Raw genomic sequence first — 16636 nt, forward strand, 5'->3', positions numbered from 1 at the left:
TAGTGGTAACCTCGTTTTACAGTGTCCACTGTCACACATGCGTGATGAGTCAGCTCGTTTTGTTTGTTAGGATCAGCCTGCCGTAGACCCCTCAGTTTCTGTCAGAATTGCCTCAAGCAGTCGTAGCATTCAAGTTCCCTTGATTCGCAAGGAACTCAAAGATCCGGCTGAAAGTGTATTGACGATGACGCTCCTAATATTTGGTGTTAGTTTGCCGTCCACGACATGCGGGGGTGGAGCACCCGTCAAAGCTTACAAAGTTCAATGCATGACCACCCTCGGGCACAATGTATAGCTGGAAATCCTTGGAGCGGCTCAGGAATTGGTTCATCTCGACCTTGATCTGCTCCTCCGTCACGCGGCCATTGTCGAAGCAGTCTCCCTCACAGAACAGTACGTCACGCTGGCCGACAATGTTGAAGACTGGGCCTTCGAAAAGGTTGTCATGTTCTGGGAAGCTGGAGCCAAGCGTGAGTAACTTGCCCATCGGAATCGGCCGGATGATCCTGTCGATGACCTCGATCATTTCATGGTCAAGATAACTCGGCGAGAAGTACATGGCTTGGATGGCTCGCAGGCTATTGTGACGGATCCAGCCAGGGTGATCATCACGTCTGAAGGCAGAGGGGTCTAGTGAGTGAGGAAGCGCAGCCATGGAATTGTTTGTCTTGAGGAAGCCGGTGAGGATAATGGCATCTGAGTCGTCGGGATACTTGGACACAAGGTCGTAGATGTACTGAGCACCAGCGGAGTGCCCGCCATGGACCACCTTGTCATATTTACCGACTTCGTTGATGGTTCCGTTGCGTACCATTGTAGTCAGCATGTGTAGGGCTTCTATCTCGAGGTCAGACTGTACGAGAAAGCCGTCCTTGAGTGAAGCTGGGTCTTGGTCGACGCCGTCCCAGGTCAAAGTGGCGAAGTTGTGCTCGTCGTTGGCAACGGCCACGTAGCTGTAGCTGTAGTTGTCATGAGGAGGATCCCAATATGTGCGGTCCCATTCGTAACCGGCGGTCAAGATCTGGATGAACTTGCCCGGCCCATCATCTGGGCGGCAAAACGTTGCATCGAAGCTGAACACTTCAATTTCAACCTTGGAGGCATCGCCATCACGCTGTGATGTGCTTTAGCACTATACTCATAACTTGGAGCAAAGCATGCATACTGACCTCGGGCACCGGACGGATCAGTTCGGCACCGTAGTTGTGACCACGCCGTGTCAGGTCCAGCATGAAGTTTGTCACGTCAATGTCCGACTGCGGATGCACAAGCCAGAATCGATTTTTGGGCACGTTGAGAGGAATGGAGACTTGAAACTGCTGACAGTTATGAGCCGAACCAAGAGATGCAAGGCCGGTCAAGGCCACAGCCATGATTGCCGGATGGAACATGTTGGCTATAGGCTGGAGGAGATGTACGAAGTCGATTTAACGAAGCCAGTTGAAGTATGGCAGAGGCACGCGTTAATGGATAGATGTGAGCGAAGATACAAGAAGAGGAGCAAGTGTAGTGATGGTGGTTCGCGATGGTTGGGATGATGCATGGGTGTGCGAAGAGGAGACAGGAGAAGTCAAAAGATGGCATGGCATGGTGGGAGAGGTCACGCAATCAACAAAATGCTGCAAGTGCTTCTGATGGAAGGAGCGACATCCTCAAAAGTCCAGATGTCGTAGTTGAGGTTGCAGTTGCTTCCAGATGGCTTTGGAAGTCACGATCTTGGGGCGAGCGCCAGTTCTACCAGACAGGCTCCCGACCAGGAAGGAACCATAGCCGGCCCAGTCAGGCCATATACCCGATCGACTCCTCCTAAGGATGCTGTTCTGGAAGCCAAACAGGTTGCGAGTCACAATCGAACGCGAGACGAGCCATGTTTGCAACTGAGCTTGGGATGTTGGGATCGTCGTCCGCCGTTAAGCCTACTGAAGTCAACCCATGCTGCGTATTGGCTGTCGTTGAGCTGCCATCAGCTCAAAGTCAATTGACCTTACGTAAGCAAGAGCCTAGTAATGGACGGTCGCCAAGAGGACTCCTGTTCCAGATCGCTAAGTGAGCACGGACCACATCAAACCCTGACCCACCCCGCCCACACACCGGTGCCAGATTGTGCAGAAATTTAGGATACGACGAAATGTGGGTGGAGTGCTCGAAATTTTGGAGTGGGAGCGCCTTGTTGCGACGCCTGGTGATAGTTTCTTCCGCCAACCACTCGACCAACGCCCATCGCCCGTCGCCCAGCGCCCAATTCGACAATCACGATGGCCTCCCGCCCGACCGTCACCATCATCGGCAAGGATGGCTCTGCCTCCGGAGCCACCCACACCCTGCCCGCCGTCTTCTCGGCTCCCATCCGCCCCGACATTGTCCAGAAGGTGCACACTGGTATCGCCAAGAACAAGCGCCAGCCTTACTCCGTGAGCGAGAAGGCCGGTCACCAGACCTCTGCTGAGTCTTGGGGTACTGGTCGTGCCGTCGCCCGTATCCCCCGTGTCTCTGGTGGTGGTACTCACCGTGCCGGTCAGGCCGCCTTCGGTAACATGTGCCGTTCCGGTCGCATGTTCGCCCCTACCAAGGTCTGGCGCAAGTGGCACGTCAAGGTCAACCAGGGCCAGAGGTGAGTTACAAGAGAGCGAGATTGGACTCCCGATGGAGTACTAGGAGACGAAATCTTGGAGTGCAAGGGACTAACAGCGACACCACAATAGACGTTTCGCTACTGCCTCTGCTCTGGCTGCCTCCGCCGTCGCTCCCCTTCTGCTCGCCCGTGGCCACCAGATCTCGACCGTCCCCGAGGTTCCCCTTGTCGTCGACTCTGCTGTCTTCGCCAACGGTGCTGCCGCCAAGACCGCCGCTGCTTTCGCCATCCTGACCGCTGCCGGTGCCTCCGTCGACGTTGCCAAGTCCAAGGCCTCCAAGAAGCTCCGTGCCGGCAAGGGTAAGCTCCGTGGCCGCCGCCACCGCCAGCGCCGCGGTCCTCTGGTCATCTACGACCCCGAGGTCGATGGCCGTGAGCTCGTCAAGGGCTTCCGCAACCTGCCCGGTGTTGAGACCAGCGACGTCTACGCCCTGAACCTGCTCCAGCTCGCCCCTGGTGGCCACCTCGGCCGCTTCATCGTCTGGACCTCTGCCGCCTTCAAGGCCCTTGACACCATCTACGGCTCCACCACCGAGCCCTCGGCTCTCAAGAAGGACTTCCTCCTCCCCTCCAACGTCGTCAGCCAGGCCGACCTTACCCGCCTGATCAACAGCTCCGAAATCCAGAGCGTCCTCCGCGCCCCCAAGGGCACCTCGCTCACCAAGCGTGCCTCGGTCCAGAAGAAGAACCCTCTGCGCAACAAGCAGGTCATGCTCCGCCTCAACCCCTACCACGCCACCTTCGTCAAGGACAAGGTTGGTCAGCAGACCGCTGAGGACGGCAAGCCCAAGAAGACCCCCAAGGCCTTCCTGGACATTGTCCACGAGGACTAAGCGGGTTTTGTTTTGGCGACGAACCACACACCAAAAAATTGATTCCTTGCTGAGTGAGCAGCACCGAGTCGACCCAGGGGACGAAACAGGAACAGAGGATGACCTTGATGAATTAGCAAAAAATTTTGTTACTTTTCGCGGCGTAATTGGGCTTGGGAAGGTACCACCTTATGATATGAGAAACCACACAACCATTATCATTGCAAAAAATCCGGACTTCTCACTTCGAGCGTCTCTGTTCCACCCCTCTGCACCAGAAATGTTCTCTTACTTGTTCCCGAGTGACGCGTGCCGCTTTCTATGTACCTGTGTCAAATGTGTGAAATGTCCAGCCTTGTCCCAATCGTGTCCATCTCAGCACTTGAGTGATCCTACAGCGTCGTCATATTTGCGTGGCGAGAGGGTGCTACCTGCGTCTCCCCCAGATCTATGGATAATCCGTCCGAGCCTCCGGCCGACCGCTCGGACGTTTAGAGGGTCAGAGACACCTCTAGACCTCTGGACCTCTGGACCTTTGGCACGCTGGACCTCTGGCACGCTGGCTGCCTCGCATGTAACATACTAGAAGTACACCACGCGCCCATGCACAGTTTGCTCGGAATGCGGTCAATCATTAGGCGCATCGCTGGCTCCTGCACACTCCGTGCATAGACCTCATTGAATAGTCATATTGTTGTTGTTGTTGTTGTATTTCATAAAACTCGTGTCAGCAAAGGCAACACCCCATCAGCATGGACTTGTACTGCCGATGGCACTCTAGTCTGTACCTCCATCTATATAACGCCCCTCCCATTTAGCAGCCCATCCAGGCACTCAAATTAGTCAGACCCTCGCCCTCAGCAGCGACAGCGGCGTCGCTGTTCGCTTCGTTGATCAGGTCCTCGAGCTCGCGGACGCTCTTGATCCGCCAGAACCGGTGCACGCCCTCGACGAAGCGGCGCGAGCAGAGCTCAATGTTCTCCGTGCTCTCGGCGGCAAAGCACAGCCGGTAGTAGGCCCAGCCGGTCTCGGCGCGGATCTCGTCCGTCGCGCTGAAGATGGCCCCCGGGCTGACCAGGACGAGGTGCGGCTTGTGCGTGAGGTAGACCATCAGCGCGGTCGACAGCGTCGGGCCGTCGATGAGGGCGATACCGCCGCCGCCGTGGCTGGCTGGGCTGGACGACTTGCGCGGCGCCTTCCACAGCGGGTGCGTCTCGAACCGCATGTGCAGCCACAGGAACATGCCTCCCCGTGGCCAGGCAAAGTCGTAGAGCTGCGTCTTGGTGATGACACCCCAGTCGGCTTCCGAGTCTCGCGTCGGGGTCGACTGCTTGAGCTGCCAGCATCCGTCTTCCAGAATGCCGGCCATTGTCATCATCCGCCGCTCGTACTCGCCGCGCAGACCGGCGACCCACCGCACCCAGCCGTCCGTACGCCACCCGGAGAAGGTCAGTTGCTCCTTGGCGGACTTGGCCGCGAAGGATTTGGTGGTCGCTTCGGGCTGGCGGCCCATGAGTGCCTGGGCGATGAAGACCTGCACGAAGCCCGACGGCGCTGCGGTCGAGGCCTCAGCGATCCGGAGGATTCTGTCGACGATGGCCGGCGCCGCGGTGATGAAGCCCAACCGGCAGCCTGGTGCAATTGTCTTTGAGAAGGTGTCGAGGCGCACGACACGCCCGTCCGTATCGACACTGAGATACGACGGCACGAGGGAGTCCACAAAGTCGTAGCCGGACTTCTTCTGGAAAGGATTGACCAGCTTGGATTCCGGGATCGGCCGGCGCCGAGCCGTGGCTTCCGCGACCTCGGCAGAGGGGTACTGCAGGTACCAATAAGGATCATCCTCGATGATGATGATGTCGAATCTGCTAGCCAAGGCATAGAGCTGCTTCCTTCTAGCAACCGACAGTACACCGCCTGTGGGGTTGTGACCCATCCTGTTGTCGTATTTGTCAGTCATCCGGCTCAACTGTGGACAGGCAGAAAACCGTGAACACAACTTACGTCACCGAGTACATGAGGTGTGGCCGCCTGCCCTTGGAGTAGTCCCAGTTCGACATGACATCCTCCAAGCCTCCTGGGCCGTAAGGCAGCATGCCCTCGTCGTCCATGGCGACGGCGACAACGTTCACACCACGAGGCCGGGCCTGAGACAGGACCGAAGAGTACATGAAGGTCTCGGTCACAAGGCCTGGTCGGTCACGGATGTCGTTCTTGCCCTCTACCCAGTTGTTGACAAACAGCTCCAGGACCTTGCTATTGCCGTCGGTCGAGCCCACCGTAAGGATGACCTCGGGGCCGCCCTTGTATGGAACATTGGGGTGGAGCACCTCGCGCGCGAACTGCCGGACGAAGGACAGGAGAGGCGGATAGCCGGTGGCCTGGCCATACTGAAGCGCAGTGGCAAGATCTATCCTCTTGAAGGGATCCGTCACTGAATCGTCATGGGGCACAATCAGATGAGCAGCGGCGGGAGCGTCCTCCTTGGCGGCAGGCTTGGGCGAGACGTGTGCGCGTGAGAACTGGCTCTGAAGAACCTCGAAGTCATCCAGACCGTCTTTGCCGGGCATCGGATCGTTCGGAACAGGCTTCCATCGCTGAGGCTCTGCGGTCTGTGCTTCGAGAGTGTCGAAAGGGAAATATGAAGAGTGTGGAAGGCCTTTTGTGATGCGACAATGGTCAGCAATGGCTGCCGTCGCAGGCGGGCCGAGAGTTGTGGTTGGTGCGAGAACTTGACTTACCTCCAGCGAGCTGTCCAATACCGGGAATGAAGAAGTACTTGTAGAGCTGCTTGAGCTGGTTGGGGATCCTGGCCTTAGAGACGTCCGAGTAGAGGTGGCTCAGGTCCTTGGGAGGAGGCCGGTTGTCCTCGGCAGAACCGGGCTGTGTGGAGGGCGACGACATGGCGATGGCAAGAATAGAGCGGCGACGGGCTGCTCCTGTGCGTGCTCGAAGTTGCAACGGTTGTTGGAAAGAGTCCAAGATTGTTCCCCGGCAGGTCCACGCCCCGGCGGCAGCATCGCGGAGGGTGGAGCCGTGGAGGCTTATAAATCGGCGGTCGTGGCGGGATAGGCCCTGGAGATAGCCCTGGCCAGAAAAGTGACATCCCTACGCCCTTCCTGACGCTTGCCAGAGGCCAAACGCGGAGCGGACAGCACGCGATAAGCTCCAGCCTGCCCCAGCCTAGCTTGTTTGGGCTGCCGCGGCCTTCCTGATTGGGCCCTGGCCAGGATGCAGCTGTAAGACGGCTTCGGGCCCGTACGCAGCGTCGGGGGCGGCTGTCGGGTGCCTAAAACAAAAGAAGAGCACGCTCTCCTCCCACGTCGAAGCCATTGTTCTTGTCTGCATGGGTACTTAGCGTATGTAGTGCTAGACCGCCCAAGGTCGTATCGCTGACCTCGCTACCAAGCCTTTTGGGATGCATGACAAGGGGATGCATGCCGCTGCCATCGATGTGTGGGGAGGATGATACGCGAATGCCGCCTTTGCAGCCGTCTGGTGGCCTGAAGGCTCACTATCACATACCGAGGCGATGGTGGGTGGAATCTCGCAATTCATCTTCCGACCACCAATCCTCGCCCATTCGAACATGCCGGCATGAGCACTGGACGAGCACAGGACCCCGTGCAAGCGAGACACGACAGGGTGATGTGATTCTGTTATCAGCCGTGGGCGGAGCTCGCCAACTCACCAGCCGCCGGCATCGGCGCCCTTGCAGGGAAAGTGCAAGGGACCTTTCAGTCAGAGGGTGGCCTGCGTCTCATCGCAGCAGCTCAAGTGAGCAAATCGCGGAGCTGGCCACAGATGCCATTCGAGCCGGCTTGCACGACTCGTCGAGGCACAGCCCACGATGGCCCGGCACCTCAGGGCGTGGGACTGCACGACATTAGAGTGTGCCGTCTGCGGCTCATCTGCCGAGCCACTGCCGCGATCTCCAGCCCACTCATGTCCACCATCCTAGTATTGGAGTGCGCACCCCGCCTTGGGCCCGTCGCCATGCCCCTCCGTTCTTAGGCCGATCCGCGCCGCCAATTTTCTCGACTGTTCCTGAGCTCGGCCGTCCATTGTGCTCCCCACGAGACCATTGCAATCGGGCCGTGTCGTCTCCTCTTTGGCCTTCAGTCATCTTCTCCTCCTCAATTGACAACTCAAGGGACAAGCTTTGACCTCGTTGGGGCTGCTTGCGGTTGGCTCGAGGCCACAGAAAAGAGTTTGCGTTTGCGTTGCCACCAGCATCACAGCCCGTCTCCATCGCGACAGCGAGCTCGCCAGCAGCTCTTTCCCAGCCTCGAGCTGATCGATACACGGCACGCAAGCCAGTCAGCTCCGCGACGACTTCGTCATCATGGAGAGAATCACGGACAAGATCGCGGCGCTGCCCGCCGATGCGAGCTACTTCTCCCTCGAGTTTTTCCCGCCCAAGACGGCAATGGGTTTCTCCAACCTCCGCGACCGTCTCGACCGCATGGCACGCGCCCTCCGGCCTCTCTTTGTCAATGTCACCTGGGGTGCTGGCGGCTCGACAGCGACAAAGTCTCTGGAACTCGCCGAAATCTGCCAGAGAGAGCTCAACCTAACGACATGCCTGCACCTCACCTGCACCAACATGAGCCGCCGGATGATCGATCGTGCTCTCGAGGACGCCAAAGTCCTGGGCATCCGCAACATACTTGCCCTGCGCGGTGACCCTCCCAGAGCTTCCGAGTACCAAGATGCGAACGAAGATCCAGAAAACGCGATCGACGAGGATTTCAAGTGGGCGGCGGACCTGATTCGGTACATCAAAAAGACACACGGAGACTATTTCTGCATCGGCGTGGCCGCATACCCCGAGGGCCATGCCGACGAGAGCCACCCACTGGGTCAAAGCCTGGAGCATGATCTCCAGTACCTCGTCGAGAAGACCCAGGCAGGCGCAGACTTCATCATGACACAGCTGTTCTTCGACACCGCTGCCTATGACAAGTTTGAGCGGACCCTTCGAGAACATCCGACTGGCACATTCAAGACGATACCCATAATTCCCGGACTGATGCCGATCCAAAGCTACCAAATGATCAAGAGGACTACGAAGCTCAGCCACGCCAACATCCCCGCGGATATCATGGCTCGGTTGGACGAAGTCAGGAAAGATGATGAGAAAGTCAAGAGTCTCGGTGTAGACATCCTTGGTGAGATTGTCGATCGGGTGAAGAGTATTCAGAGCAGGACACCTGGGCCAAATGGCTTCCACTTTTACACCCTCAACCTCGAAAAGGCCGTGTCATTCATCCTCGAGAGGGCAAACCTGATACCACCCGAGGACGCGGAGGATGAGGACGCCATCATAGACGAGGCAGCAGTGCCTGCGATCCACGTTAACGGCAACTCGTCCCAGGATAACCTGCTGCGCGTCCGCGAGCAGTCTTCCCGTTCGAGGCGGCAGTCAACTGTCGGCTCCGACCCGAGGAACCGAGTCATTGTGTCTGGTGGCCGGACGCCGTCGTTCCCAGACTACGAGGCGTCCCAGGCCGAGGCTAGTATCCCAGCGGGGGCGATCAACACTCGTGCCAATACGTTAGCAATCTCCGAGGGAGAAGGCGTACTCGGAAGGGAAGCGACCTGGGACGACTTCCCTAACGGCAGATGGGGTGATGCCCGCTCTCCTGCATACGGTGAGATTGACGGCTACGGACCTACATTACACGTGACGAGATCGCAAGCCATCGACCTCTGGGGCCACCCGAAGAGCACCGAGGACGTTAACCAGCTGTTTGTAAGGCATCTCCAGGGCACACTCAAGGCCATCCCGTGGAGCGAGGAGGACTTCAACGCCGAGACGGGCACGATCACGGAGCTCCTGATCAAACTCAACTCCAAGGGCTGGTGGACGGTCGCATCTCAGCCGGCCGTCAACGGCCTACGCTCGTCAGACCCGACCTTTGGCTGGGGCCCGCAGCACGGTTTCGTCTTCCAGAAGGCGTTTGTCGAGTTCTTCATCCCCTCTGCGGACTGGAAGGTGCTACTGGAGAAGCTGCAGAGCCCTGAGATCCAGGGTTCCGTGTGCTTCTATGCCGCCAACGCGGCAGGCGACTTTGTCTCGTCCGACTCGACGGGCGGCGAGTCCCTCTCGGACGAGGCGAGCACCAATGCGGTGACGTGGGGCGTCTTCCCCGGCAAGGAGATCGTCACGCCCACCATCATCGAGGAGATGAGCTTCCGCGCCTGGAGCGAAGAGGCGTTTGGCATCTTTGGCGAGTGGGCCAAGGTATATCCCAAGGGATCTGAGAGCGACCGCTTCCTCGAGAAGGTCAGGCAGGACTCGTGGCTCGTCAACATTATACACCACGCATATGTGGAGAAGGATGCGCTGTGGGATCTGCTTCTCAAGTAAGCGGGAGACGTGGAACGAGGGAGGTAGAATAGTAATCAAAAGCTCACAAACAACGGCATAATGTGCCAGAAGTGCGGGTGACGTCGTGGGAGACACGAGTGCTTGCATTTTCATATCTGTTGGTGTGGGAAGTGAAGTGGAACAAGGGGTTTCCTTGGGAGTTTTTGACCCTATGTTGTGGTGCCATAATCCTGGTGCTGCAGAAGCATACTGAGCAATGGCGACTATTGCCCATATGATCGCCTGATGCTCGAGGCCGTCTTTCTACACACACACACACGACGTGAGCACATCAACAATTACCAACATTTAAGCAAATCAGTGTGGCTGCCATCTCATGAAGCATGCAAAACTACAATTCGTCACTGGTGCTGGGAACAATTAACTCGCCACAGGGCACCGATTGCATGCGCAACCGGAAATCACCGGCGTCATCATCATCATCATCATCGTCGTCGTCGTCGTCGTCGTCATCAATATCGTTACCGGCACATCCTTAATTCAATATCTTGATTTCAAGTCGTCACAATCGTTGACACTGATCTGCCATGAATCTCGAATATATGAGAAAGGGGACGCAAGAAAGAAAGGGAAAAAGAAATTAAAGAATTCGGGGCACAAAATCGAAGAGGCAACCACATCACAAAGCCTATATCCTACACACCAAGACCAAGACCAACAACAACGTCATTGAGCAGAACGAGCACACACACATACACACAGCCAGGACAACAGCTGCCGCCTGCTTTCGCGGGCCCCTGGGGCGCGCGGAAGCACACTTTATCTTAAGTCCATGTAGGAAGGAACGAGAACGAGAATGAGAAAAACGTCGCATCGAATTGTATCTAGCTCTTTTGCCGTCTCGGAGAAAAAACCCGCGTGTGTATGGTGAAGCTCACCCGGGGTTTTTTTTTGTTTACCCTTGAGCGCACGGCGCGGGCGTGTTAACATCATGCGCAATCACGAAAGCTGTAAGACAGACCACGCTCGGGTTTGTTAAACCCCCTGAGTTTTCGAAGGTCTGACTGGGATGGAACACGCCAGGATCACAGTAGCCAGGCGCGGAACCCTGGGGGCGCAAAAGCTGTGTGCTTTCATGGCATCGCTTTTGCTTGGTTGGGGGCGATGTCGGCTGGCTGCCTGCCTGTCTATCTGCAAAAAAGTCCTTCCGCAGTGATAAAGGTGGTTTCATTGCTGCTGCTGGGTTTTTGATGTGACGCATTCCTCACTTTGCTCTACACTGTGTAGAAAGAGCGCAGGTAGACTTCCGCACGTGGGGAGACCACGAGCTGTGGGCGTGCTGTTGTTCCAGAAACGCAGACGAGGGCTCTCTTCGCCGCCACCGAGGGTTGGGCTGCCTTGAGATGAACATTTGTCCATTGTCCACCATCGCGGCGTGGACGAGCCGAACCAGCGCCATGGGAATTGTTGACACAAATACGGGAAAAAGTCATCGCATTGCTGTATATTTCTGTCGTACATGAGAGCCCAGTCGGCCTCGTAATATGGTGTGATGCAGACAAGGGTATTGTGGTGTCATCTAAGTCAAAACGCTGTACCAAGTAGGGAAATGGTTGAGTAGAGTAATCATCGCCCATCAGTGAACGATTCTGCCGTGCTGAGAGGCCATCGCGCGAGTACTGAGTCTCGATTGGCGCAGATGGCGCCTTCGTATGAAGGAATCAAGTCGAGGTTGACTTGATCCTTAACATTCATCGTCTGATGTGGGTTGGCCATACCCGTCATGGTACCCGTCCTCGAACGCATGGCTCACGAACGAGGCGTGATCCCGGGCTGTGCTGAAGCCGCTGGGCGGCGCGTAGCCGTCGTGTCCAGCGAACGGATCGTCACCATCGCCAGCGCCATCAAAGCTGAACGCTGCGGCACCGGCAGCGTGGCTGGAAGTGTGGCTGCTGGTGAACCCGTTTGTGCTGTCCTGGGTATTGGCATTGTGGACGGGCAACTTGGCCTTGATGGTATGCGGATGCGGCTGTTGGTGCTGGACATGTGACATGCCTGCCATTGGCATCGTAGAAACGGCGTCGGGAGAACCACCGGAGAGGTCGATGACCTCGTGCGGCACGGGGATGTCCTTGCGGGGCGAAACGTTAAGATGCGCAGGAATCCGAGCCTGAGGAGCACGGGGAGAGCCGGCCGCGATAGAATCGACGGGGTCCTGCTGTTGCGGCTGGGCAGCAAAGAGCTGAGCGCCGTTACCGACAGGCAAGTTGCTGACTCTCGGCGTTCCGTTGCTGGTACCTCCCATAGCAGCAGCCGGGTTGCCGTTGCCGAGCTGCCTGTTCCGTTTGCGGCTCGGTGTGGCTTCCAGGTCGACGTCCTTGGCCGAGTAGTCGCTGTCCTCGTCCGAGACTTCGTTAGAGTCCTCGGCGAGGTTGTAGTTGGCCTTTGCTTTGCGCTTGCGGGCGCTGCTCGCCGCCGTGCCCATAGTGATGGTCGACGCGCGGCTGCCCGGAGTCGGAGCGGCGGCGTGCTTGCTGGCTCTGCCACTTGGGGTAGACACTGCTGAGCCGGCACCTCGCTTGCCCATGACCTCGCCCATGACATTGACGGGCGACTCGCCCTTGCTTACGGCCGCCTGCTGCGCCTTGCCGAGCTTCTTGATGTCTCGAAACTGCCATTCGAGGCCAGCTGGAGTGGACTCGCCAAAGAGCTTTTGGATGGCTGGGAAGAACAAACACGTCAGTGACCTATCTCGAGTGGTAAGTTGCGCATGGGGACAATATTCGCAGAAGTCGTCAAGATCGCAAAGTTGCGCTCGGTTCGAGGATCAAGACAGGAACAAGTATTACCTGCTTTCTCCGTCGGCAAGTCTGCCGGGTCTTTGCCAGCGGCAAGCCAAGTCCTCTGCAGCTGTGCAAGCTGCTTGAGAGGGCGCAGGCGGTGGTCAATGGAGGATGGAGTGCAGTTGCTGCCGGCATGCTTGGCCAGTTCTGGGACAGCCAATCAGCCACTGCTCAGGACCAAATATAAGCACTGCAGCAGACTCTGCAGCAAAGTGCCCGGGCATGTGGAAGTGATGGATCGCTGTGAGGGGAGGCTCGAAAAGCGCAAAGAAAACCCGACTTAGCCGGCTCCAGGAAGACGTGTTCATACAAGCGAATGAGGCACTTACCATTGAAGTCGAGCTTTGGGTTGGCCGTCGCAATGACGGCGGCCAAGAGGCGAGTCTGGGCCTCATAGGTCCTGAAGTTTGTTGACTTGCTGGGCGCCATGATGGAGTCGCTGTGCAGAAGGTCAGCCCCGAAAACTCGGCTTTGTGATGCTCGAAGTTGTGAAACCCAAGGGTGACAAAGCGGGCAAACGAAAAGCTTGACTGGCGAGGATGGCAGGAGTGTGCTCACAATATGAGTTGAGTTGGGGAGTTGGGGAGTTGGGGATTGTTGGTGGGTCGACTATCTCGGGGTGTCGAGTTGAGTCCTGTTTGCACCAAGTCAGTCTTGACTACCCGGGTAAAACCTTTGGGAGGTTGGGATGGCAGCTTTGAGGAGGCAGTTGCCCTTGTTGCCTTTAGACTGTGTTTGCGGCTTGTATCTGCAGTTGAAACGCAGTGAGGTGACTGTGAATCGGGAACAAGTTTTCACCCAGAGTCACTGCACAAGTGCCTTGTGTGGCATCCGGGTGCTTGAACGACCAGGAGAAATGATGGAGCAACTTACCCAAAGCAAGTTGTTGGCTTGAGAACAATAGTTGCATACGCGAGCTGAGTGTTGCAAGCCAGAACCCACCCCCAGGAATACCAAGTTGTAATTGGCAAATAGATCGCCCCCTGAACGCCTGGAGAATTATTCTGCTCTTTGTCGCGAACGCTGTCTTGGCAAAATAGGTCCGTAGCTGGCAAGGCGTAGATCTGCAAACAGTGCGATAGCGCTGTAGATTGGTGCTGCTGAAGTGTTTTGCGGGCGTCAACTGTTCCTTGTGAGGTTGTTGTCAGGCTCAAGGGCTAGGTTGCTGGGGGGATCTCTGGGGAGGTCTGGTGTGCCAAAGCGGTCTCTAGCAGTCAGTGCTTTCGAGTCTACCGGCCAGGAAGACAAGTCGGCGTTTGACAGAACCGACGGGCGAGTGGATTGCCGTGGAGCTGCGAAATAAACCCAGAAGGACGGCGACATACAACGATGTCGTGGTTGCGAGGTTGCGACAGTTATGCTGAGCTACCCTCGCCTGTGTGATGTGGTTGGCTGGTAGTTGGACCAGGCGGGAGCATCCGCCGCCGTCGAGTTTACTTGGCGGTGGTTGTAGTGGTGGTGGTACCTCGAGTACAGGCTGCCCAAGCTGAACCTTTTAAGGAGCCCAAACGCTGGTTTTTGCCTGGCACCTCACACCACTTGATTATCGTGTGTAGTTGACGTTTCTGGTGGCTCAATTGACGCCGCACGCAAGTCACACAATGCTTCTGCTGGCGGCGGTGATCTTTGATGGTGGGACAATAGTGCACAGGTCCAGATAGCATGCAGTGCGGATATTCCAGGTGGCTGGGGCTCGGCCGCTGCGCACGCTCCAATGCGCAAGTGAAACCTGGTGACAATCTGCTAAGGAATGACTTTGAAGGGAAATTCACAATCCCTACATCCGTACGCGCTCTTGCATGCGAGCGTCATCTGCTCAGATCTGGAGTATCTCACAAGTAGAAAAGCCTTGGGGACTATGTCTGAGACCCAATTGGACTTTGTGTGGTGCCTGTGTGACTGACACGATCCAGGCTTACAAGTACTGCCTAGCACTTGTTCACGGTCACTCCCACACTCTGACGAGTCCCACCGGCGCAATCCATTGCTGTCTCTACCCCTGCTTTCCTTGACCTCCGCGAATGCTTTTATTCACATCGCGTGCATTGGTCTCTTGGTGATGATCCCTTTGTAACTTTTTCCCTTCATGTACACAGCCAATCATCATCATAAATGGCATCGCTGGCCACGTAACTTTCTAGATTGAAGAGCAAGGCTTTCGCTTCAACTCAGTCTGCCCGGTGTACGCTCTAATGGACCACCATCAAACAGCACCTGTCTATACGCTCAAACAAAAGATTATATAGGCAAGGACACGGATAGCTTCTAATCAAGCTTCACCTGCATCTTGCGACGCAGAGGCTCAAAGTGCGTCGGCGAGTAACCTGCATCCTTCTTCCGTGGTGCTTGGTGCAAAGGCTGGTCATGAGAGATACTCTCCGCCTCTATCTCAAACGCCATCCGGTTGAAAAAATTGAAAATCTGTCAGGTCGGTGTTAGCCCAATGGCCATTGGCTAGGCGAAAGCTTCGCATTCGACTTACCGGCTTCGCGTGCCAACGTCCGCCTCCAAGCTCGAACCAGCCAATGTGGCCACCAAGTGACGTGGTGCAAAGGACAGTGTACGGGTTCTGCGCCGCCTCGGTCCGGGGCAGTCCCCATTTGCTGGCAATCGGGTCGTCCTCAGCGTTGAGACACAGCAGAGGGATGCGGACTGCGAGAAGCGAATCGTTGCTTGAGGCATCCCGATAGTACGCATCCTCAGTTGGGTAACCCCAGGTCGGGCACTGGTAGGCACGGTCAAACTCATGCAAGTAGGTGAGCGTGGTCAAAGTCTCGTAGTCCACATTGGTATACTTGATGATTTCCTCCTTGTGGTCGGCAGCCAGTTTGCGCATTGCGGCTGCATAGTCATGTATTAGCAGCCATAAACGTAATGAGACTTCAACGTCATCACTTACTTCCAAGCACTCGCTGGTACAGGTGGTGACCAATGAACGAGCTGCTCAGCATCTTGTGTGAGATGTCGAGGCTCCAAGGGTTTGCGCAGACGATGGCCGCCTTGAAATTGCACGATGCACCTTCCTCGGCAATGTACTAATAATCCCAAACGTCAGCGGTTTTCACACAATGATGTCTGTGCATATTCAGGGGGGAGGGGGGCTCACATTCGTCAAAATACAGGCGCCCAGGGAGAATCCCAGCCCAAACAGCGGCCGGTTGGGGTACGTCTTGCGAAGCCATTTAACGGTCTGTCTCACGTCCCACGTCGCGCGCGCATTGTACAGAATCCCGGTGGTGATTTTGCTGTTGGCACACCCTCGGGAATTGACAACACAGACCTCCCACTCTCCGCTGTCAGCCAATGGTGCGATGGCGTGGCGCAGGTAGACCTCGTGCGAGCCTCCAGAGAGGCCGTGAAGTACGACCAGCATCGGCCGCGAGTCTTCGGACCCCATCGCGGCTTTCTCCTCGTCGGAAAAATACGCGGTCCGAGGAGGCAGCGAGGGGTCCACGGGTTCTTCTGGGCCCCGGTTCACAAAGTCGACGGCATAGCTGCCGTTGAACTCTGCGTGATCCGCCTCAAAGATGCGCCGCTTGTAGTGTGTAGCAGGAGCTGCCCTGCCGAAAGCGGTCCAGCAGGTCTGGAGGTGGCCATTGAAGAGGAGCGGGTTGAGATTGCAGGGCGGGACTGTCTCCTTGACCACCGTGAGCAGGTCTGTCTTGGCACCGTCTTTGCCCGTGAGCTGAAGCGACTCGGGTGCCGTTGTGAAGTTGAGATATGCTCTGCCTAGCCAGTCCATGTTGGTGACTGGCTTGTGATCAATGCGACGATGATGGCTTGCCGGGAGAACGAAGTCTAGTTGGACAATGTGCAAGGTGTCGGCTTGCTGAAGATGACGAGGCTAGCAAGCATTGCAGAAGCAAGTCTACTGGGCGAAGATATCACAGGATTCTACGGCCGTGAAATACGATGGCTTGAGTTCAGAAGTCGAGAGGCAACGACGACGACGAAGGAGATTCCAAGGTCTTGAAACGACGTGGAAGGTGCGGAATTGCCGCCGCACTACGAGATG

The 16636-nt window shown here is 56.7% G+C and overlaps 7 protein-coding genes across 7 annotated transcripts; 3 read left to right on the forward strand and 4 right to left on the reverse strand.

Moving 5' to 3' along the window:
- Positions 1 to 112: 112 nt before the first annotated feature.
- On the reverse strand, positions 113 to 1373 carry B0I36DRAFT_361949 (uncharacterized protein; the record flags this gene model as incomplete). The annotated part of the gene is made up of 3 exons (XM_046158569.1): positions 113 to 193; positions 257 to 1114; positions 1170 to 1373. 3 exons carry the CDS (start codon positions 1371 to 1373, stop codon positions 113 to 115), a joined length of 1143 nt encoding a protein of 380 aa, XP_046014088.1.
- A 792-nt stretch (positions 1374 to 2165) lies between these two features.
- On the forward strand, positions 2166 to 3716 carry B0I36DRAFT_321066 (putative 60S ribosomal protein L4). The gene is made up of 2 exons (XM_046153645.1): positions 2166 to 2611; positions 2703 to 3716. The coding sequence occupies exons 1-2, from the start codon at positions 2256 to 2258 to the stop codon at positions 3463 to 3465; spliced, it is 1119 nt and encodes a 372-aa protein (XP_046014089.1). The 5' UTR covers positions 2166 to 2255; the 3' UTR covers positions 3466 to 3716.
- A 542-nt stretch (positions 3717 to 4258) lies between these two features.
- On the reverse strand, positions 4259 to 6348 carry B0I36DRAFT_361951 (pyridoxal phosphate-dependent transferase; the record flags this gene model as incomplete). The annotated part of the gene is made up of 3 exons (XM_046158570.1): positions 4259 to 5381; positions 5449 to 6103; positions 6186 to 6348. The coding sequence occupies 3 exons, from the start codon at positions 6346 to 6348 to the stop codon at positions 4259 to 4261; spliced, it is 1941 nt and encodes a 646-aa protein (XP_046014090.1).
- Positions 6349 to 6834: 486 nt separating this feature from the next.
- On the forward strand, positions 6835 to 7562 carry B0I36DRAFT_106720 (uncharacterized protein). Its single transcript, XM_046147806.1, has one exon. The coding sequence runs from the start codon at positions 6867 to 6869 to the stop codon at positions 7332 to 7334; it is 468 nt and encodes a 155-aa protein (XP_046014091.1). The 5' UTR covers positions 6835 to 6866; the 3' UTR covers positions 7335 to 7562.
- Positions 7563 to 10134, forward strand: B0I36DRAFT_106721 (methylenetetrahydrofolate reductase). The gene has a single exon (XM_046147807.1). The coding sequence runs from the start codon at positions 7790 to 7792 to the stop codon at positions 9815 to 9817; it is 2028 nt and encodes a 675-aa protein (XP_046014092.1). The 5' UTR covers positions 7563 to 7789; the 3' UTR covers positions 9818 to 10134.
- Positions 10135 to 11280: 1146 nt separating this feature from the next.
- B0I36DRAFT_106732 (uncharacterized protein) lies at positions 11281 to 13635 on the reverse strand. Its single transcript, XM_046147808.1, has 5 exons — positions 13495 to 13635; positions 13180 to 13255; positions 12951 to 13060; positions 12628 to 12768; positions 11281 to 12499 (listed from the first exon to the last, which is right to left on the reverse strand). The coding sequence occupies exons 1-5, from the start codon at positions 13529 to 13531 to the stop codon at positions 11523 to 11525; spliced, it is 1341 nt and encodes a 446-aa protein (XP_046014093.1). The 5' UTR covers positions 13532 to 13635; the 3' UTR covers positions 11281 to 11522.
- A 1124-nt stretch (positions 13636 to 14759) lies between these two features.
- On the reverse strand, positions 14760 to 16600 carry B0I36DRAFT_106762 (Alpha/Beta hydrolase protein). Its single transcript, XM_046147810.1, has 4 exons — positions 15728 to 16600; positions 15521 to 15656; positions 15104 to 15462; positions 14760 to 15042 (listed from the first exon to the last, which is right to left on the reverse strand). Exons 1-4 carry the CDS (start codon positions 16361 to 16363, stop codon positions 14887 to 14889), a joined length of 1287 nt encoding a protein of 428 aa, XP_046014094.1. The 5' UTR covers positions 16364 to 16600; the 3' UTR covers positions 14760 to 14886.
- Between the last annotated feature and the right edge of the window lie 36 nt (positions 16601 to 16636).

Source organism: Microdochium trichocladiopsis (genome assembly GCF_020744255.1).
Source record: "Microdochium trichocladiopsis strain MPI-CAGE-CH-0230 chromosome Unknown B0I36scaffold_4, whole genome shotgun sequence".
Classification (NCBI taxonomy): domain Eukaryota; kingdom Fungi; phylum Ascomycota; class Sordariomycetes; order Xylariales; family Microdochiaceae; genus Microdochium; species Microdochium trichocladiopsis.